The sequence below is a fragment of the Annulohypoxylon truncatum genome, assembly GCF_022578515.1.
Source record: "Annulohypoxylon truncatum strain CBS 140777 unplaced genomic scaffold F4807scaffold_23, whole genome shotgun sequence".
Classification (NCBI taxonomy): domain Eukaryota; kingdom Fungi; phylum Ascomycota; class Sordariomycetes; order Xylariales; family Hypoxylaceae; genus Annulohypoxylon; species Annulohypoxylon truncatum.
Genome location: NW_025953809.1, coordinates 227,656 through 248,651, shown reverse-complemented (window position 1 = coordinate 248,651; position 20,996 = coordinate 227,656). Strand labels below are relative to the sequence as shown.

Sequence of the window (20,996 nt, the reverse complement as noted above, 5' to 3'; positions counted from 1 at the left end):
CAAACCATTATGTTGTCTCTCCTCCCCCTTCTTTCTCTTTCTCGCGCCCTCCCTCTCGAGGTCCGAGACGTTCCCGACTTTACTCTCACCAGTCTGGACGCTACCTTCCCGTATTCCGGAGTCTACGGGGATGAGTCTGTCAACTCCTTCGTCAACGTCGCGTTGAGCTACCAGAATCCGTCGTCGACCATCGTTGACACTCTCAACACAACATGCGGTGTTAGCTGGCCTGCCGGAACCAACCCGGGTCCGACAAACTGGACAAACTGTGCCGATACAAACATGCAATTCCGCCTGCCGACGGACGGGTGGACCAGCACCACGAACTTCCGCGTCGAGTTCTGGGAGCAATTAACTTCTGACGGGTGAGTACCCAAAAATTGTTCGGGGCCCTGAGCTCTGGTCTCCAATCCTTTCCTCTCTTCCTTACTTTTTCCTTCGTTCAGCCAGTGTGTGGCATCATTACTAATTCGCGGGTGGTAATAGATCGGGTTTAGAAGCCACACACTACATCGAGATGGACCCGAGCGACCCGACTAACCCCGCCGCGGTCATGTTCTGTCTCCAGAAGGGCAAATTCAACCCTCTAACTTGCAGTCTGACCGGTCCATATGGCGAGTCAGCAACGACCGTCTCTATGACCGCAACCGAGGAGACCGCGAGGCCAAATTAGAATGTTGGGAAGAGGGCTCGGTTCGGGCGTTGGGTAAAAAGATAGACTGGGGTAGTAATCGGATCATATAAATAGAACAGCATGAAGAGCGAATGGTTTACGCACGGTCATGATGAGTCAGCAGGTCGGATACGTGTCTCGTATCCGCGCCCGGGGATCTAGAAGCATGGCCGACCTAGCAATAGGAGGTACTTTTTGGTTGGACACAATATGGGAGAGAAAAAGAAGGAAAATATTACTTCTAGATGGTATTATATAGAATAATATATGTCTCATAAATTATTCAACCACTCTCATCAAATATAACCAACTCACGAACCGAGCTACAAAAACGTGCTTACCAAACGGTTTCTAGGCCGTTAACTCCGACGGGGCGTTCGCCGAGGGTCGTGATGCGGAAGCCGTGGCGCAATCCTTCTTCCTCATTGTGCACGTCGTAATCCGATATCGCAGTGTGAGCCGTGACCCTGTTATCCCAGACCGACACCGTCTCGTCGTCCCATTTCACGCGGACTTGGACGTCGGCACTCTGTGAAATATGCTATGATAGACAATTAGCCGGGCTCAAAGGTGGATGAAGGGCTAATCAAAGGTACGAACTTTGAAGAGCAACTTTAGAATGGCGTCGGACTCCTCGGTCTTCAACCCTACGATCTTCTTCGTGAAGCCCGGGTTCACGAAGAGCGCCTTCTGGCCGGTAACCTAGAAAAGCGGTGTCAGATGCGGAGTAGGAGCGTAACGCATCGCATGCGCACTTACTGGGTGTACTCGAACTATGGGATGATAGGATCTGACGGGCTCCCGCCTTACGAAGTGTTTGTCACGACGGGCATTTTCAGCCTGTGGAAATCCGCTGTGTTCGGCGCGCAAGCCCTCCAGAAACGTCTTCAGCGGCTCCGAGAGCCGTTCGTACGCCGCGACTTGGGAGGTCCATGCCGTATCACCACCCGTGGATGGCACTGCGAGCAGGGTGAGAAGCGTGATTCCCGGAGGCTGGTGTTCATACGAAACATCCGAGTGGTATCCAGTGGTAGTTAGTTTCTCGGTTTGGCGCTGATTCCGGTAGAGGTTATCCGGTCCGAGGTAGATGTTGTGGAACTCGATGGCGCCCTCAACGTGAGCTCCAACGGGCTATTCAGGGATCAGTAATAAGTAGTAGCGATTTATAAGCAGCGATTACTTACGTGAACATGTAGGCGACCGAAGTACCGGCCGAACTCCTTCTGCTTCTCCACGCCAATATCCTTGAAGTTCTGTCCTCGAAACACTACAACACCCCTCTCGGCAATCAACAAGGCCAGCTCATTCTTCTGTTCATCTGTCAATTCAGAAAGCTGAAGACCGGTAATCTCCGTGCCGACTCGAGGGGTCAGCTTTGTAATAACCACGTTGGGGTCATTCAGTCCGAGAAGATGAGGTTTGGCTTTGTCTGCCAGGAGACCCTTATCAGCAAACTCGAAGGGCTCGGTTGGTGGGAATGTAGTCGTCTCATCGTATACTGGCAAATAACTAGTGTACTTGTACTTTTGAATGGTTTAGCATCTTTCACCCGTTATTTTACTCCTAGGTAGGGTGCATAGAAGATATCTTACTGCGGAGTGTTGAGCTGTGTCGTATGCCCGGTTGAGCTTTTGCTCCGCCTTCTCCTTCAACTCAGATGTGCTTGGTAATACGTCTGCAACTGAGGGTGCCATTCTGTATGCATTCACTTGGTTCAATTGACATGTTTATTTTTCCATAAGATAGCTGACATACCCATTATTTATCTACCTTTGCTTGATAATAGTTCCATGATATTATCCAACGCAATGTCATGCCCCCGCATATTCATCATCCTTTCTCCATATGGTGCGATACCAACAATGGAGAGGCATCTCCAACAGAACTAAGCGCACCAAACTTAGCCAAGACAAGCATACTACCCACCATTACCGTCTTTGAAATACTCTAGATATGGCTTCTCCTTTTTAAGTATCCAGTGTCACTTTATTTCGTCACATGCTGTCGGGTCGTGACCCTAAGATACTAGGAGATATGCAGAGGTTGAACAGAGGATAGCATTAGTGCGAGGTAGGCAATAATGTAACTGCTGTAAAGATGACGATACCTAGGTAGACGGGAGTTGGAGATAGGCAAGGAGCATATCATACTACGACTGGTTGAAGTATGAGGTCTTGAGATGAGAGAACCTATCAAATCATTGTGCCTAAGTACCCCCACATGCCAGCTAGATATGTAAGTATGTGATGAAAGATGGCGACTTAACGCAGCAAACTCGTTCAAGATGAGGTGAATAACATGAACCAAGAGATACTAACGTCAAAGGGGATCATCGAAATCACTGCAATAGGACTCCTTCCAACTACACACCAGGAATTTGCATACATGAGTACCTAGCAGATAGCTCTAAGATAAAAAGGGAATGAATAAGGTCCATATCACCTCTGTTATTCATATTTGATGAACCCCTGTGAAGACCGAAGAGTCCTCTAAACCTAGATCTACATTCCTATCAAACGAATTAACAAAGAAATTTCCATCGTAGCACCTTCCATGTAGTTGTAGCTAATGAATTTTATGCTTTTGAGTGACTCCATCTTTCTAGATTCAGATTCACGTTCATCCGATCATGATTCCGGACTAATGCCCCGGTTTAGTCTCCACTTCGGTCCGAAGTGGGTCCATTACGGACCAATCACCAACATACGCCTTAGTCAAGATACACCTCAAGTCACAAGCCAACTCCCTTCTAGTTAGAATGCTAGATACTCACCTTAGCCTAACCAATGAATACGACAGCTGGGGGCTTCTTTCATAGGTGATAATTGATGTATAATTGATGTAGACTATAGGGAGGAGCACTTTACATTTTCATTCATAATTACCGGTTGTTCTTGCCAGCTTTAAAGCAGCCTCAAGCTATGCACTGATATAGCTGTATGAAAATTTTCATAGGCAGCTATTTGTTTATAGTGCCAATCTAGTAGTATGACTTGTATGTATGCTTGCTCGTCTTACCGGGTTTCTAGTTTCTTGTAATCTCCTAGGATGGAATAAGGGGCGACGTAACCAGTGTAATTTAGCAGGATCCAATCTATTTTCCCTTGACTTGGGATAAACTCCTCATAACTTCAGTGTCCAGTCAGATGGTTGTTCCGTTACATCGGCGCACGGTAAGACAAGCGCATTCTTGCGAAGAAGCTTGAGTACAGGTCACGTAGATACTAGGACTGAGATAATCCATCGTCACAGTGTACTGTTTCTAGGTTGATATTTATTAAAGAGCAGATGCTATCATAAGATGCAGTAGGATTTTTTTTCCAACTCTCCTATTGAGCCAACAACCAGGCATCTTCAAAATCCAAATATCCCCCAAGTTCGCGTCCACCAATCATATCTGCCTTGGACTTCGCTTTCAGGATCATTGGAAAACTATAGCACCAAACTGATATATTCAAGAGGAATATCCGTTGACTGGAAAGTGTTCAAGAAGATACAGTACTAATTAGAACTACGATAAGCTTAATATATTTGCAATCCCACTAACTCACCCATCAAATTCCCTCAATCAGGAGAGGTATTAGTACACACCTTCAATCCTTACAACACTCCGTCCGTCTATATCCTTATTACGAGATCGATGACCACTCAGAGCCGCCTATATGGTATATCAGATATCTAAACACAGAGTGAGTAGGTAGGAACAATGAACTTGTCATCTCATCCGTATATTGACCTTGAATCACTTATCTTGAAAGCTATTCGAATCCTATATCCTATAGAGCCCACCTAAGTCCATACCTATATCTCCCTCCCATTTATCTTTTCAAGAAATCCGTCCTTCGAAAAAGAGAAATTAACCAAGACCTCATCGACTCTTTCGATCTTGCGAGCTGTCCCTGAAGCTTGACTTTTCCCACAATCGCCTTCCGTCCACGTTTAGAGATGTGTCACCTGTGGGCCAAGAGGACTATGGCCTGCGGGCACGTACAAGAAGGTCGGAAGTTTCAAGCCTGCGAAACATTCAATGCTGTAGCTATCTGCTATGAGATTTACGTCCACGGCGCCAACGAAGCTGGCCCCTACTGTCTCGGCGATCCTGATTGCCTTGACTGCAATCTCTACGTTACCAGCCTCGATGCCAGTACGTAACATTGATAATTCCTTGCGCCCCTCTAGCTTAGGTATCTTAGAAGTAAAACTTTTCCAGCCCAATTAACCGGAAGATTTTACTCTTGGAGACATTCTCAAGACCCCTTGAACTTTTCTCTAAACCATGAATTACTAACTCTAGTTGTCGCAGTGGACGATCTATACCATCAAGCCGTTGCTACTGTTACGGATGATCAACATCACGCCGGTATTGAGAACGCACGAGTATACATCCTATCACTCGACTATCTAGATTGGACAGACACCTTTCTCGTTCATCAGAATCTCATGAAGCAGTATATCGACGATGGAAGTGTCATGGACGTGGAGGCCGCCATCAGACAGTTAGGTTACTCCGAGCCATCAATGCCCAATCCTTTTCAGCACGGAGACAGAGTGATAATGACGCAGGAGGAGAAGGAGAGATTGGAGGTTGGAGAGAACTGGGACGAACTTTCAATTTCATCCTCTGATTCGGACATGGACGAGAATTCCCAAGACAACAACAAGCTTCCCTCCGATTCAGCCAAGGATAATGAAAAGGACGCGGCAGACGGCTGTGAATCTCCTGACGATTACGGGTTTTGGGAGGAAATGGAGATTGCCAATGACACCGAATCTGTTCTCGATCGTCTCGAAGAGGAGATGGATCTGTGGTGAAATGGGAAACGATGAAGGCTATAATGGGTGAAGTAGTCGGCAGTTAATCCAACACGATGATACTACTATGCATTGAATTCCATACCAATTCCATATTAAATAACATCGAAAGCATTGATTTCTAAACAACCTAGGCGACCTTGGAGAGCCTGGATATTCTATGAATGCTTAATCATCGGTAGGTACTCTTGGGTTACTTCAAACAACTGTCGTGGTAACATCCGCTCGTGGACCATGTAGCTAAGGATACACCACGTTTTGGTCAATCACGAGGACCTTTGCTTGTATTAGGGGCTTTCCATGTAATATATTGAATATGGTTGGTGAAGCTAAGATTAGAAGATTAACGAGAGTTTACTTAGCCATAGGACTGATGTGAGTATGTTGGATATGCGTTCATAGTTGAAAGGTTTGTCAGCTCTGTGGACGCTTTCCCACAATTGGTGGATGCAGGATCTCTAACATAGTGAAAGGTACTCAGGTATGATCCATTAAGAAAAAGGGAGCGTTGCTCCTAAAGGATGGCAAGCGACCTAGATATATCCACATAAAGCTGAGCTAATCAAGGGCTAACCTAGTAGATACTAGGTATGGATATTGGGAGTAAAAGGTAGGATATTCTATGTTGATCTAGGTGGCTTCTTATTTGATCTTGTTTTGTGAATATTGTTAGTATACCTAGTACAGAACGTTGGAGTAGGTGTACCTATTTGGATTCTGAGATAAACAATCCATTTAAATAGTGAAGTGACATCCAATTAAGCATATTAGCATAGATGGAATGTCCACAGATATTTACGGATAGGTAGCCATTGATATAGTACTCGCAAACTTCATGCATCAAAGTCGGAAAGGAAATAGGCTGGATACCCTGGTTATCTTTTCCAGTGCCTACATAACAGATATGAAACAGGTCCTTTGGTTCCTTTACGCCATCCGTGTTGGTTCTAGGGTTACATGTTAATGTTTGAACCCGTGCAGCCCCAATGCCATCCATCCTACCGTCTATTCGATCTACCATGTCGCTCGGCCTCAAGGAGAGCATCGAACTCCTTTTGAGCTTGCTCTCTCTCGTAGTTCCGTGTTTCCTTGTCCTCGTCTTGCTTCGTATATGCGAAGCCTTCTTTGTTCGGCTGGGTTTCTCGGGGATTTGGCGCCTTGTCCTGTCGTAAGTGGGACCACGCGCCCTGCCGTCCCGAGGAATTGGTCGATTGTGACTGTTGCCTGATGCGATCCCACGTAGAACCCCCTTGAATACTGCGAGACCGCTGTGCCTCGGCTCTCCTCACTGATGCTGGAACCGGCGAACCGTCATCATCATCGAACGGATCTGAGTCGTCAACGTACCGCGAGCCTGGATCTGGGAACTTTGTGTCTTGAGTATTGTTAGGTGGTACCGGAGATCGAGGATTTTGAGACCAGCTAGGCTGAGGCGTAGGTGTCATACCCTTGCTGGGGTCAGTAGCCGGTTCGTTGAAGCCGTTATCCGTTTGCTCATTATATGTATCGCGCCCATGATCTAAACGCGCTTGGTTTTCCGACTTCGGGACATCTTGGGCACGTGGAATTTGATGAGAAGGGCGCTCTTGCGGGCGCTGAGGGAAACCCATGCCAGGCCCTTGCAGCGACTTGGTTATCATAGCACGTACTTGTAGCATGTGCTCCCGTATGGATCCTCGCAGATCTTCTAGGCGCGGATCTCTTCGTATACGTGCTTCAAATGACCCAGCTGCCAACGACGAGGCGAGCGGGATGAATGCCGCATAAGATGCAGCAAAGTAAAGACTACATCGAAGAGTGTGCCAGGCAAAGGTGGCCTTTGCGCCTTTGAGGAGAGGGTATGTTTTTTTAGGGAACACGTATGGGTCGAAGGTCTTAGGAGAAGGCGTATAAAAGGGGAATCTAAAATCCCGCGCACCAAACGTACTGAGGGAACCAGCGGTAGCAACGGCGCTAAGGTTACACAAAGGATACCATCTAGAAGATAAGGCAGCGAACTCGCTCGTAATATCAATTTCCTGAGGAGTCAAAGGGCGCCTGGCAGCTTCGGCTACCTCCATGACCGAAACAACAACGTATCTGACATGATGTTTCTTGTTATAACCGACCAGAGGGGCCCAGAACTGGACTGAGGGTATCTTGTCAAAATCGATAGTTGCGTTGTCCTGGAACATCGTCTTCTCAACAGCTCCCTGTCGTCGCAATAAATCAAGGTTCCCCTCATAGCCTGGCCAAGGGGTATGGGTAGTCGTAAGAGCCTCCAGTACATCTGGATCGGCGGCAACTTGATATCCTGGAGACGGCATACTGTCGGGTTTGTTATTTGTTTACCATCAAACCTTTATTGAGGATCGCAAGATGAAACTAGCCCGAACCAGGCTGCCAGGTAGGTAGATATGAAGCTTGAAGCTTCAAGCTTCATGGTATTTGGTGGGGATGTGGAGTTGTGGAGTGATGTCTTTTGAGATTGGATTTTCTAGCCACAAGCCACAAGCCACAAACCATAGTTAAGCCACAATTCACAAACCCCACCAAATGTCTCTACAGAGATGTCTTAAGTGGGGTAAATCGTGGCTGGACGCGATTTCAATGATTTTATTGATTTCCACTTGACGCGCTTGATTTTCGCGTTTTCGCGTCTTATGCTTGGAATTCAATCTACACTATCTAACATTGCTTTGCCATTGCATCTTTGCTTGCCCGTACAAGGACCCATAACTTTGAAGCTAGGACCTCCCACGTTCTAATATTGGAATTACTACCTCCGTTTGTCGTTCGACCAACTCCCGACCCTAATTTATTAGCCTAAGGTCCATATCAACATTCACGCAAACGCCCGTGCCGACGTCGATGCTGCTATCCCAATAATATACAATTCAACTATGACAAAGTAATCTCGTATCCGCGAGAATAGCACCGCTATGCCTCTCCAAAAATCATTCTCAGAGCCAAATGGCCCTTCTAGAGTATGTATCGTATATTGCTTCATAATTCATGGCATTTGTAGTCTTATGGATGTTGACTTGACTAGAAACTGCAGACTCGCCAGCATTGGAACAAGGCCAGAAGCCATTCAGCCGTAAATCATTCAACTACGACTCGGAACCCAGTTCCGAAGACGCTTCAGCCCATCTCCGAGGTCTCGAAGAGTAAGCTCAACGCTTTTAAGTGCCAGAATACCACCAAGGACAATTATCACGATGACGTCGCGTCCGATCTGCCAATCATCAGTGTCGATGCGCCAGCCAACGATGACACCGCCTTGGGGGATGGATTGAGGGGACAGCGAAACAGAAAGCAAGATTCGGAGACGACCCCGTTACCCGCGTCCAAGGATAGTTTGACGACGCCCGTGAGTCGACTGGCGTGGCAGGATCTTATTGGGACGAATGAGTCAAAGGAAGTGGAAGAGGACACTAGTCCCAATGAAAGGATCAGTTGGGACATGAGAGATGATCCGCAGCAGAGACTAAAACTCTCGCCAGTCATGCCCGGCAAGAGAGGGAAGAAAAGGGCACGGAGTTCCTCGCCCGTATCGTCGCCTGCCTCCCACTCGAAACCTCACACCCCAGCCGTAAACATAGGGAAGTTGTCACGAGCGCTCAAGTCCCCACACGCCGATCCTGCGCTAGAGTTATGGGATCGCTTCTCTTTAAATGGTTCTAAGTCTATCACACCCCTCGGCGCCATGAATTCCGCCCTCGCTCAGATCATGGTTTCATCCTCACCCCGGCCGTCGAGGATTGAAAGTGGTCTACGAAGGTCTATCAGCTGCGGAGAGAATTGGCCGAAACGTCGGAGGGTTGAACGAGTAGATGTAGCAGAGCCAACGGAAATCACTGTTGAGGAGAGCCCAAGTGGTCATTCGAAATCGTCTATGCTGAATGCCTTACTCAAGAGAGGAACGAAGGAGATGGTCGGATCAAAAGCTGTCCAAGTCCGTCAAGACGCGTTAAGATCACCTTCACCCAAGAAAAATAGTTCTCAGCCGATCGCGGAAACTTATGACTCGCCTACTCGGCGAAAACCTCCGAAATTTGTTGCCCCGGTGTTGACTGAAGAGAGTGCGCCAACTGCGGGGAAGTCAAGCCCAGACACATTGGTAGATGAATTATCCGACTATGGCGATGTCGACTTTGACGAGGATACGCTTATGGAGCTCGATGCTAGCCTAGGTCAACCGAGGGAAGAGGATGTGGAAGACGATTCTACGATACTAAGGGCAGATACTGGGCAGAATCTAGAACAGCAGCAATCGATCCAAGGGCCCTCGTCATTCGACGACGAGTTTGCAGATATGGATGACGATATATTCACTGCTGCTGAAGACTTAATAACACAAATAGATTCAAGTCGTTCTTCGAAGGCCAAGCCTGGGACACCATGTCAACCCACTGTTGCTGCACAGGAGAAACAAACTATCATTGTTGATGATCTTGGCGGGGACATATTCGGGGATGATTTTGGGGGCGACTTTGATTTTGATGCTGCTGAAATAGCTGCTACGCAATCCGCCTCTTCTAAGCAGATTAGCGGATCATTACCTCCTGTACGTAGGCGGTGACAAAAGAAGGGATCGAACTTGGTTGCTAAGAATATTCGTAGGTAGCCGACAAACCCAAGACAATTCAAAGATATCTTGTGACTAAGGTGCTTCAAAGCCAATATGTCGATGAAAACGGGAGAGAATCGGCAGAAAAGGTAAGGGCCCGTACTCGAATTGTTGGATGGAGGACGGGATAGCTAACACTACCAGATTCTTTTTGTTCAACTTGATCGAAGTAATGCCATAAAAACCGTTCACCTTCGAGGAGATTGGGTGGACACTTCGGCGAGCCCCAAATCCTACGTCCATATCATCGGCGAATTTCAGTCGACTGGTCAATGCATCATAGACAACTCTCAGAACATACTCATCCTGCATCCAGATCAGTTGATATCGGCCACGGTCGTAGCAGACAGCTTTACATGTATGCGCCGGGCTGTCCTCCAGGACCGAGTCAAGGCCACCAGTGACAAGACTCCGCCCCTAGTATACGGAACTCTACTACACGAGATCTTTCAAGAGGCCCTCATGTCTAACAAATGGAGCCCGGAATTTTTGAATAATATTATTTCGAACATTACAGAAAAACATGTGGAAGACTTGTATACCATCAAGGTCTCCGTCAACGAAGCTTGCGAACACCTCCGATCGAAAATGCCAGAGCTAAGGAGCTGGGCAGCGGCATTTGTCACCCCTTTCCCGCGGGTAAGCAGCTTGGACATTGCCAAACCTTTGGAGAACTCTTTGCTAATATGCGCTAGCCCGATGCCGTTGTTCAAGGCCGAAACGGCGACAAGGCTAATATGTGTGTCACGAAACTACTCGACGTCGAAGAACACGTCTGGTCTCCAATGTACGGGCTAAAGGGCAACATCGACGCAACGGTACAGGTGACGATGAAGGATGGGCCTCAACGGCGTACCCTAACTGTGCCTTTTGAAGTAAAGACGGGCCATAATGCTACGAGCAATCATCAAGCACAAACATCCCTTTACAACCTCCTATTATCGGATCGATATGACGTTGAAATCGCCTATGGAATTCTCTATTATATGGAAACGTCCCAGACGATCCGAATACCAACGATTCGTAATGAGCTTCGCCATATGATCATGCAACGCAATCAACTGGCCTGTTACGTTCGAGATCGCAGCGTCCAGCTGCCACCCATGAAACGAAGTATGAACACATGTGGTAAGTGCTATGCAAAGGTATCCTGCTTCATATACCATAAACTCGCAGACAATGGCGACCACGAAAGCAGCGGCATGAAAACCAAGTTCGATGAAGTCGTCCGGCACTTGACTCCGGCTCATCAGGAGTTCTTCCTGAAATGGGAGGACTTATTAACAAAAGAAGAGAAAGAGAGCCAGAAGCTGCGCCGAGAACTCTGGACTATGGCAAGCACCGAGAGAGAAAAGGTTGGGCGGTGTTTTGCCAACGTTATCATCGAGGAAGGCTCCGCCTTTGAAGATGCCAACAACCCCAGGATCAACCGATTTCAGTATACATTTGTCAAGGAACATCCACCCCCTACCTTCTCTTTCCTCGATTCTCAGCTTACGGTAGGAGAACCTATCGTTGTATCAGACGAACAGGGCCATTTTGCCCTTGGGATTGGGTATGTCACGTCGGTACGAAAACAGAAGATCACAGTCGCCGTTGACCGCCGTCTTCACAATGCCCGTGTACGTCGGCCTGGGTTCGATGGAACAAACAATCAAGTTTTTGCTAGTATCATGGAGGTAGCGCCCGAAGGGGCAACGCCGGCTCAATCTCAGGGCAAGGTCAAAGAAGCGCCTCTCAAATATCGCCTCGATAAGGATGAATTTAGCAGCGGCATGGCAACCGTTCGAAACAATCTAGTTCAAGCTATGGCAGATGGTGTGTTCGGATCGAGAGAAATTCGGCGCCTCGTAGTCGACCTCGCTCCGCCGACGTTCAAGGCAGCTACAACGCAATACACAGTTGCCGACCAGGAAAGCCTGAACATTGACCAAAGGAAAGCGATCGAGAAAGTCATGAGTGCGAACGACTATGCTCTTGTTCTTGGTATGCCTGGTACCGGCAAGACGACAACGATTGCCCACATCATTCGCGCCCTTGTCGGCCAAGGGAAAAGCGTGCTCTTGACTTCGTACACTCATTCGGCCGTCGACAATATCCTGCTAAAACTGAAAGACGATCAGATACCTGTTCTACGACTTGGAGCACCAGCAAAGGTCCACCCTGATGTACAAGACTTTGCAGTCCTTGCCGGTCAGCCGATGAGCAGTTTTGAGGAGATTCGAAGTGCCTGGCACGAAACACCTATTGTGGCGACAACGTGCTTAGGAGTCAATCACCCAGTTTTCAACGAACGCACTTTCGACTATTGTATTGTCGATGAAGCGTCTCAGATCACGTTGCCTATCTGCATTGGACCGATCCGAATGGCGCGTACCTTCGTCCTAGTTGGGGACCATAATCAACTCCCGCCTTTGGTACAAAACGAAGAAGCTCGCATTGGTGGCTTAGATATCAGCCTGTTCAAGTTGCTTTCGGATACTCACCCCGACTCGGTGGTTAATCTCGAACATCAGTACCGCATGTGCGAAGACGTCATGATGCTCAGTAACACCCTCATCTACGAAGGCCGCCTTAAATGCGGCACAGAAGCCCTTCGCCATCGAAAACTCGGCATTCCTCATATGGAAAACTTACGACAGAAGCATTATGACGCTAATACTATCAAACATCCCGGTACTCCACGGTCTTTCTGCACTGCCTGGACGAACGACAGCTGCTGGCTACGCCACCTTCTGAATCCCGAAGCCCGCGTCCGCTTCGTCAACACCGACCTACTGCCGTCAGCACGTGAAGAAGCAAAGGGAAACCGCATCGTCAATCCAACAGAAGCCGGCATCGTCGTACAGCTCGTCGACGCGCTCCTCGCGACCGGCGTGCCCGCAGCCGAGATCGGCGTCATGACGCACTACCGATCGCAGCTCTCGCTCCTCAAACACGGGCTCCGCGCGCACGGCAGCAGCATCGAGCTGCACACGGCCGACCGGTTCCAAGGGCGCGACAAAGAGGTCGTGGTCCTCAGCCTGGTGCGCAGCAACGAGCAGTGCAGCATCGGGGACCTGCTTAAGGACTGGCGGAGGATCAACGTCGCGTTCACACGCGCCAAGACGAAGCTCGTCGTCGTCGGCAGCCGCGCGACGCTCAAGGGCGCCGGCGACCAGGAGATGCTGAGCCGCTTCGTGCGGCTCATGGAGGACCGCGACTGGGTTTACGACTTGCCGGCCGACGCGCTCGAGAGCCACTTCTTCGAGGACGGGGGCGCGGCCACGCAGATCTCGATCGGGGCCACGGGATTTGAGACAGGGGGCGTAATAGTAGCTAATGGCGCTGCTGCTGCTGCGCCGCAGCAGCAGAAGTCGCCACCAAGGAAGATGCCGAAGAAGGGTCTTGCGAGCGGGCGCAGGGGGCTCGTGCAGGTCTCCGAGGGGAAGGAGAACCAGTACCAGTACCAGGGCGCGCCCAAGAAGGGGAAGATCACGGACAGGGCGCTGCTGAGGGGAAACCTCATCACGCGCGACATATTCAACGAGATCGCGGACGGCCGGTTCTAAGATGATGGCCGCGCAGAGTCGCGTTTAAAAACTTTGAATTACCTACCTAGTAGACATGAGGTGGGAAGCGCCTTGCTTTCTTTGTTTTCCGCCTTTTTTTCGAAGAGCGTGTATGCGTTGCATATTGTACGGGTTCTCGCATATTGGCTCTCGGCATCTGGCTACGGATGCATGCTTAGACGAGTTTGGGCAAAACGGATAACTTGAGCGTGGCGCTTTGACTTGGCTTTGGACAGGTCGATTTTTACGATATGGCTATCCGCTCCAAGGTTATCTGCGTATAGTTTAGTGTAGTGCCGCTTAGATAGAATATCCGAATGAAGTAGAGTGGCGAGATTGACGACTACTTCTATTACTTTAACCTTTACGTGAGATTTGTGTGATATCTTGCGTGATATGGGTCGTAAAAGATGTACCAGGGTTAGGTATATTCCAAATGGCAGTACCTAGGAGACTTGGATACTAGGTGAAAAGCATTGATTTGTCGAAACCCCTTCAATTCTGGGGTAAGGCTTAATTACATCTTAAGCCATGAAATATAAACTTAGAACTCCTCTATGATAGGTAAGGATAATGATCAATCACACACAAACAAATACACAGCGCGAACAAAGCCCCCACATTCTTCATCTGTGCGCAGAATCATCTGAGTCCTCCGAGATCCTTCCGGCATGCTCCGACACCATAAGCCCCGAAGGGCGTCTGGGGAACTCAGGCGAGACACCACCGTCTTTGCCACCAAGCTCCCCATCCTCACCACCCGCGGCACCAGCAGTCGCCGCGAACCCGTTCCAGTCACGGTCGACGCCCACCTCAGTACGCGGCGCGCCCCAAATCAAGTCCCTGTACAGCAGCGGCTTCCGTTCCCTCCGACCGAGGATATAGCGCCGGAAGAACCAGGGGAGGTATCGGGTGACCTGGTGTCGGACGAAGTCGCGCTTGCGGACGGCGAAGATCAAGTCCAGGTCCTCGAGGGAGCGGCGCTTGGTCTCCTCGACGAACAGGAAGACGAGGACGAAGGCGAGGAGATTCAGGCCCGCGAAGAGGCCGAGCGACCCCCCGTCATTGAGGCGGGCGTGTATGCGGGGGAAGAACATTTGGATGAGGCCGCCGAACAGTAGGTTAATTGCGATGGCGAACGCGGCTCCCTAGATGAAGAATTAGTGCCTACTTTATCCGTATTAGACATTGTCTGTTCGAACGTACAGCTTCGCGATGGGAAAGGGGAAAGCTATAATTATGTTAACGTATATTCGTACATTGCATTTCTAGACGTCGTAAACTGACCTTTCGGACGCGAGGGTAAATGGGATAGGGCCTAAATCAGCGTTAGCTATGTGTTGTTAAGGAGCGTCAGTTATGGAGATGATTTACCTAACCCCGGTGCGTATGTAGCCGTGAACACTGCAACACATCGAGTTAATGTCTGTTGCTTCAAAACGCCATCGACATACTTACGAAAAACGAAGACGGCAATAAGTGCCGTCCTCGTTACACCATTGTTGATTTCGGAGGAAGTTGTACTTGACAGCGCAGCAGCCAGCATGAAGAGGGTCATCACAGGCAAGGTTATGACAAGCCACTTGCGCCGACCAAGCGTGTCCATGGTCCTAATTGCTGGAAGACCACAGAAAAAGTTTACGGCCCCTATGAGACAGCGTTTAGAAACAATTTCCCGTCGTAAACCAATGATCAAAATGATGAGCCAGCATTGAACATACCGTACCCGAAGCTATAGAGCATCGGGGTGGACAGGGGATGGTCCCCTTTTGAGCTGCTCGTAACACTACTAAATAGTGTACCTTGAGTAATCGATTAATATGGATGGATCTCGAAAAGCCGTTTCGATAAATGGTTACCTGAATAAAACGCGAACACGTTGACTAATCGACAATATTAGTGATATGAACATCTCACTTTTTGTATGTGGCTCAAATGCCGCGTTATAGTCGTGTAGTGGACTGACATACTACCACACAATTGCTGGGATAACGCGACTATCGAACTGCTTATCAGAGCATTTCTCAGCCGTCGTTGAGTGAAGAGCTGTCTGTATTGAGACACATAATTCTTAGCGTGGCCAAAGAATCCTCGAGGGGCTTCTTCGTCGATGTTGTCCGTATACTCTTCGAGCTGAACGGACTTATAGACTAAATAGACGTCACGGAGAGCTTGGAGCTAATGGGTCAACCCAATGTTAGCAACACGTCTACCATGTATGAACGGTGATGACACTTACTTCTGTTTTCCGAATTTTCAGCAGGATTTCATATGCCTTCTGGGGATTATAATTAGGCGTGGTCCGTCTCAGATAATACCGAGGGCTCTCTGGACAGAAATATAGCCCTATAAGGAGGAAGATTGCTGGAACACAAGGAGAGCCCAGGATCAGCTGCACCGTCAGCTTCGGATTATCTGATGTCGATGCCCAGAAGGCCAGGTTGAACACGAAACCCATCATGATCCCAAAAGCGACCCTGTTTTATAGTTAATCGAGGATTCTGTACTTATATGAGTATAAAGCCTACCACAATTGCCACGCTAGGATGGCGCTACCTCTCCAAAAGCCGACTGCTGTCTCAGACGCCAGAATAGGCGTGCTAACGGCCTTAACTCCCATACCTACACGGTGTATGTTAATATAAATTACCAAATCTAAAAGCCCGCTGGTGGATTATAAGTCGTACTCACCGATGCCATTTACCACACGTATAGAGAATAAACTTTTCCAGCTCAAACACCACGCCGCGCCCAATGAGCTAGCAAATATAAGCAATGCAGCTATAGCCATTGCCCCTCGGCGACCAACTAGATCATTGATGGGCAGGGACAACCAGCAACCTAGCAAGGCGGCGAAGAAAAAGGGAGAGGCGTTAGCCGCCCCAAGTTTGTAGTCGTCCTCCCTAACTGTAGAATCAGACGCTCCTAAACCCAATTGATCTGGGAATAGAGAGGCTCCATTGATAGAGGATTGGACGAAGCCTTGTAGAAAGGCCGCAAGTGAGACGGTAAGAATGACGACGAACATGCCCTTTTGAGAGAAAAGAGAGTCCTTCTCGGCTATCAGTGCAGCTTTCTCTTCTTCTCTAAGCTGGACTAGAGGATTGTAGCCGCCTTCGTTAGGGCCAGTCTTTGAGTCCCGGCTCGTAGACCTGGCGATCTCGTCATACGAGCGGGCATTTTGGGCGACTCTGGCTGCTCTAATCAGTTCACCTCGGTCAACCCTTGGCAGACATTCCTCCCAGAATACCATGACATCCTGCAAAAGCTCATCATCATTTAGGTGAACTAGAAGGTGTTAGCAAGTGCCACTTTATCACGTTAATACCGGCGCAGTGTTAACGTACCTAGGGGATTCTCAATGATTCCCTGATTGTTATGGCGTCTTCTATGTATTTGTTCATTACGGTTTGCTCCTGCAGATGGCATGGATTCGATTGGTTCGGCATCATTGTCAGATTTACGTGGACGCAATGTCGACATTGGGACAGGCCGATCTACCATGGTATTGGATACTGTGCGCTAGCTAACGTAATAAATCGACCGAGTAGTTGATTCCGCAGAGTAGAGAGGGCATCAAGTAAAACAAGGTTAGGCAGGGACTTGAGACAGACATTTTGTCTGGGCTTCTTCGGTCAGCATGAGACACTACAAGACCAGAGCCTCGTCCTTCTAAAAGGATCATCGGTCAGTGCCTCTATGCCCGTTAAATGAGATGACATAACAGAATGCGCGCGAGCGTTAATTGATTGGTGAGTAATCCGCGACGTGCAGGACTAGCTAATGGCGGTGGCTCATAATATGCAAAAAAGGAAATTCAGCTGAGGGTACGCGTTGTCTCACCGAGACTGTGGGAGTAGGTAAAGCGCTTGAAGGATTCAATATCTTCCCGTGGCGTGAGGGGAATACGTAAGGATAGTAAACATCAGGTTCAGAGGCTTAACCACATTTCGATATGGGGGGATTGGTCCGTCTGTGCATCGTCTCGCCGAATGCATGCCAGCCGTGCTTGATCGCGAACTAGAGGCCTTGCTTCTGCATGTCAGCACCAAGTTGGCGATTCCCGTGTTGATCAGACGGAAGCAAACACGATATACTCCAACCATGAAGATTCACTTTACAGAGCGGACTCGTGCCGCCCCCAAACCATCGCTCTACCTAGCCGAAGTTCAGTATCCCTTTTAGTATCCCTTCAAGTAGAACGACTGTGGTGGCTGATGCAGGCCTTGTGCAGGAAGAAATAGGCAACCATAAATCACAACCCCTCAAGGCTCATACCAATGAGATGGTTTTTCCTCTTCGGTCTTGGCCCTTCATCGTATACATATCCATTCATTGTCGACAAAAGAGGCAGTGTATCAAGTGACGTTGTTCTCGAATAGGGTTGGGTTGGGTACGGAAATCTGGCAGCAACAGAAGCCCGAGAACCAGGTTTGCCGCCATCCAACGAATAGGTAGGGTGACACAGCGTGTCTTTACCTAGGTGTGATCCGATGACCTAAGGATGGCCAATCCTGCCAGCACTTATATCATATGCAGCGTAGTTTCGAATTGGCTCCAAATATGCAAGATCGTTTCCCTGCTTTTTCTTGGTCTGGCATTCACACCACTTCGTAACCCTTGAGAATTCATATATTTGGCGAAGACTCCAACCATTATATTGAATCTAGAACATTAGAAGGTCCACTCAGGCTTTCAAGCTCGGTTTGAAATCTTACAAGATCTCGTCCGGACCAGTCGCGAGAATGCCGCCGGCCTCTGGGTTACATAGCAATTTCGATAAGGCATCGATATGAATCCACACAGTATGGATGTACTAAGCGTCATCACCGGGACGGCACAGCTCATACAGTTGGCCGGGTCTCTGGCGAAGGCTCTGAGTCGTTTCATCGTGAGGACTAAATATATCCGTGACACTATCGGGGAGGTACACGATGAGATATCTGAGCTGCAAATAGCTGTAAGCGAAATAAAAAAGATACTTGAGAAGCGACCAAAACAGCTACCCTTCGAACGTGATCATCACGCAAAAATCCATCGAATCATCCAGTCATGTCACGCCTCATTAGAGACGCTCGCCCGCGAGGTTCCGGAGCTCAAAGACAACACAGGAACACTCGAGCGAATGCGACGAACCATCGAACATTCTCTAAAACAAGAGCGTATCAAGGATTTAATCCAGCATATTAGCTCGTATAAAGCCGTCCTGCAACTGAGCCTGACGACACTCTCGTTAGGTGCGATATGGGATACGACAAGATCGCAGAAGCAGATCGAAAACGAGATTCGAAAACTGACCGATGCTATACGGATGTCCCCTCACCTCTCTTTAGGCCGCACGAAGAAAAGGGCTACGCCATCAATACATATACATAACGCCGAGTCCGAAGCCGAAGAGGTGGTCCCGGAGGAGAGCGCATTAGAAAAAGAAATCCGGGACTGGCGTATAACAGCCAACGACGTAGCGACGGCAGTGTCCCTTAATGATTTCGACGGCGCTTCCGTTGACTCACGCTCTATCCCTCCGAACTCATCCGTGAGTGTTGAGACGTTACCATTGTATGAAGAAGACACCTATGACCCAGAGCCAGATCATAAGGACGTACCGAATAGCAAAATTCTCAGATGCCAGCTGGATGCCAACCAAGAAATCGTACAATATCTAAGAAAATGCGGTATCTTCGTCAAGGCTGCTTCATATCAGCAATCAGGAATCAAACTCATGGAGCAGTTGCTGAGAATAGATACACCACCTGAAATAAATTACGATGTTTCAGCTAGGGTCGACTTTAAACACGCCTCGACCGAAAATCTCATTGATATGAAGGAGGAGCTGGCAGATATTTTTTTACAATCTGAAACCGTCGAGACCGACCTTGAGGCCAAAACTGTCTTGAAGAGCTTGCTTGATGATGAAGTCAAGCGCAAGGCAGACCAAATCGACGAGGGTCGCCGAAGTAGGTTGTATCATAAGTTGGGCAAGCTCTACTTCAAGCAAAACAACATCATACAAGCGGAAAAATTCCTTAAACGTGCCCTCGAGGGTCGGCAACGAATAGAACCAGAACCATGTGAACTTGTTGAGGAGTCGGCGGAACTACTAGTCCAGGTTCTGCAGGAGAAACAGGCACTCGACGAGGCGCGTGGACTTCGTGAGTGGGTGAGGCGAGAGTTGCATGCAGATGCTACGCTCCCTTCGCCATCAATCGCGTCGCATATGACGCAGGACAATGCTAGCAGTATTGACCTAACCTGCGCCTATCAGTGGTGCAAGGAGCAAGGCAGTAAGTGCAATCCAAAATTTAATTGATACTGGACTCTAGGAAACGGGTGTCCGTCGCACCATTAGTTCCGTGATAAAACCCATACTAGAAATCACACAGGTAGCAATCACTAACCTTTCATTTTGCAGTGAATATAGATAGCGAAGCATTCCGATTTGGATCCTATGACGCAGCCAAAAAGACGACGCCAATACATTGGGCAATCCAAATGGAGAGCATCGAAATAGTAAAGCATATGTTGTCGAACGAAGCGCATGCCGTAGAGCAGCGCGATCCATCCGGATCAACCTTGCTACACGCGGCGGCTGGGACGCGGAATCGACATCTGTGCGCTTTGCTACTCGAAGAATATCATGCCAATCCTGACGTCGTGGACCAAAATGGAAACACGCCATTGCATCGGTGTCAGACACGTGACGGAGGTGTGCGAGTTGCCGAGATGCTCCTCAAGCACTGTTCCAGCCTTGTTGACCGTCCTGATGGCCTTGGTAAAACTGCGCTCTACCTAGCAGTATGTAGCATCGAGTTCCTGTTCCCCCTTTTGGCCCATCTTGAGCGTAAAACATCTTAATCTAACCCCATGTTGTTGCAGTGCGAGAAGGGCAACGAGGATATGGTCAAGACTCTATTATCGAATGGTCAAGCCAGACATGATATTCCTGGGCCGGGAAAGTGCACGCCGCTCATCGCGGCTATCAAACTAGTAGCTCAACAATCGCGAAAGATCCCCATTGTAGAACTGCTGCTACTCCACGGCGCTGATCCGAATATAGCGGACGCGGACGGTCGAACAGCCGTTATCACCGCAAAGAACGCAGGGCTAGCAGGCGAAGAAATTAAAAACATGCTGAGTTTGTTTCCACCTAAGAGAAGAAGCGCAGCCACCATCAGTTTCATAAGGAGCTCAGGTAATGAGAGGAAAACGTCGAACAGCGGATACACAATTTAGCAGAGTTGAACCTGAACGGATGAAGCGCAGGTAGTTTAGCAGTCAATTTTCTGTAAATAGCTGGGGGTTTTGCACTCACTTTGTCTCTGTACCCCCTTGTTTTCCATTTTCTTGT

General features: G+C 48.7%; 8 protein-coding genes across 8 annotated transcripts; 5 read left to right on the top strand and 3 right to left on the bottom strand.

Moving 5' to 3' along the window:
* Window positions 1-9: 9 nt before the first annotated feature.
* On the top strand, window positions 10-673 carry F4807DRAFT_461914 (uncharacterized protein; the record flags this gene model as incomplete). The annotated part of the gene is made up of 2 exons (XM_048001747.1): window positions 10-365; window positions 487-673. 2 exons carry the CDS (start codon window positions 10-12, stop codon window positions 671-673), a joined length of 543 nt encoding a protein of 180 aa, XP_047852708.1.
* Window positions 581-2,367, bottom strand: F4807DRAFT_468771 (TauD-domain-containing protein; the record flags this gene model as incomplete). The annotated part of the gene is made up of 5 exons (XM_048002637.1): window positions 581-1,214; window positions 1,274-1,375; window positions 1,433-1,804; window positions 1,858-2,196; window positions 2,266-2,367. The coding sequence occupies 5 exons, from the start codon at window positions 2,365-2,367 to the stop codon at window positions 1,011-1,013; spliced, it is 1,119 nt and encodes a 372-aa protein (XP_047852707.1). The 3' UTR covers window positions 581-1,010.
* A 2,251-nt stretch (window positions 2,368-4,618) lies between these two features.
* F4807DRAFT_461912 (uncharacterized protein) lies at window positions 4,619-5,485 on the top strand (the record flags this gene model as incomplete). The annotated part of the gene is made up of 2 exons (XM_048001746.1): window positions 4,619-4,817; window positions 4,977-5,485. The coding sequence occupies 2 exons, from the start codon at window positions 4,619-4,621 to the stop codon at window positions 5,483-5,485; spliced, it is 708 nt and encodes a 235-aa protein (XP_047852706.1).
* A 676-nt stretch (window positions 5,486-6,161) lies between these two features.
* Window positions 6,162-7,906, bottom strand: F4807DRAFT_431913 (uncharacterized protein). Its single transcript, XM_047998562.1, has one exon. The coding sequence runs from the start codon at window positions 7,789-7,791 to the stop codon at window positions 6,484-6,486; it is 1,308 nt and encodes a 435-aa protein (XP_047852705.1). The 5' UTR covers window positions 7,792-7,906; the 3' UTR covers window positions 6,162-6,483.
* Window positions 7,907-8,305: 399 nt separating this feature from the next.
* Window positions 8,306-10,281, top strand: F4807DRAFT_155709 (uncharacterized protein). The gene is made up of 3 exons (XM_047993265.1): window positions 8,306-8,451; window positions 8,517-10,186; window positions 10,242-10,281. Exons 1-2 carry the CDS (start codon window positions 8,407-8,409, stop codon window positions 10,047-10,049), a joined length of 1,578 nt encoding a protein of 525 aa, XP_047852704.1. The 5' UTR covers window positions 8,306-8,406; the 3' UTR covers window positions 10,050-10,186; window positions 10,242-10,281.
* Window positions 10,282-14,086: 3,805 nt separating this feature from the next.
* F4807DRAFT_155344 (uncharacterized protein) lies at window positions 14,087-17,339 on the bottom strand. Its single transcript, XM_047993261.1, has 11 exons — window positions 16,996-17,339; window positions 16,340-16,936; window positions 16,177-16,270; window positions 15,888-16,125; window positions 15,619-15,826; window positions 15,508-15,531; window positions 15,370-15,450; window positions 15,023-15,295; window positions 14,936-14,966; window positions 14,855-14,879; window positions 14,087-14,796 (listed from the first exon to the last, which is right to left on the bottom strand). Exons 1-11 carry the CDS (start codon window positions 17,150-17,152, stop codon window positions 14,275-14,277), a joined length of 2,250 nt encoding a protein of 749 aa, XP_047852703.1. The 5' UTR covers window positions 17,153-17,339; the 3' UTR covers window positions 14,087-14,274.
* A 758-nt stretch (window positions 17,340-18,097) lies between these two features.
* F4807DRAFT_155472 (uncharacterized protein) lies at window positions 18,098-20,049 on the top strand. Its single transcript, XM_047993263.1, has one exon. The coding sequence runs from the start codon at window positions 18,441-18,443 to the stop codon at window positions 19,956-19,958; it is 1,518 nt and encodes a 505-aa protein (XP_047852702.1). The 5' UTR covers window positions 18,098-18,440; the 3' UTR covers window positions 19,959-20,049.
* On the top strand, window positions 20,050-20,940 carry F4807DRAFT_155473 (ankyrin repeat-containing domain protein). The gene is made up of 2 exons (XM_047993264.1): window positions 20,050-20,443; window positions 20,525-20,940. The coding sequence occupies exons 1-2, from the start codon at window positions 20,141-20,143 to the stop codon at window positions 20,879-20,881; spliced, it is 660 nt and encodes a 219-aa protein (XP_047852701.1). The 5' UTR covers window positions 20,050-20,140; the 3' UTR covers window positions 20,882-20,940.
* Window positions 20,941-20,996: the final 56 nt, after the last annotated feature.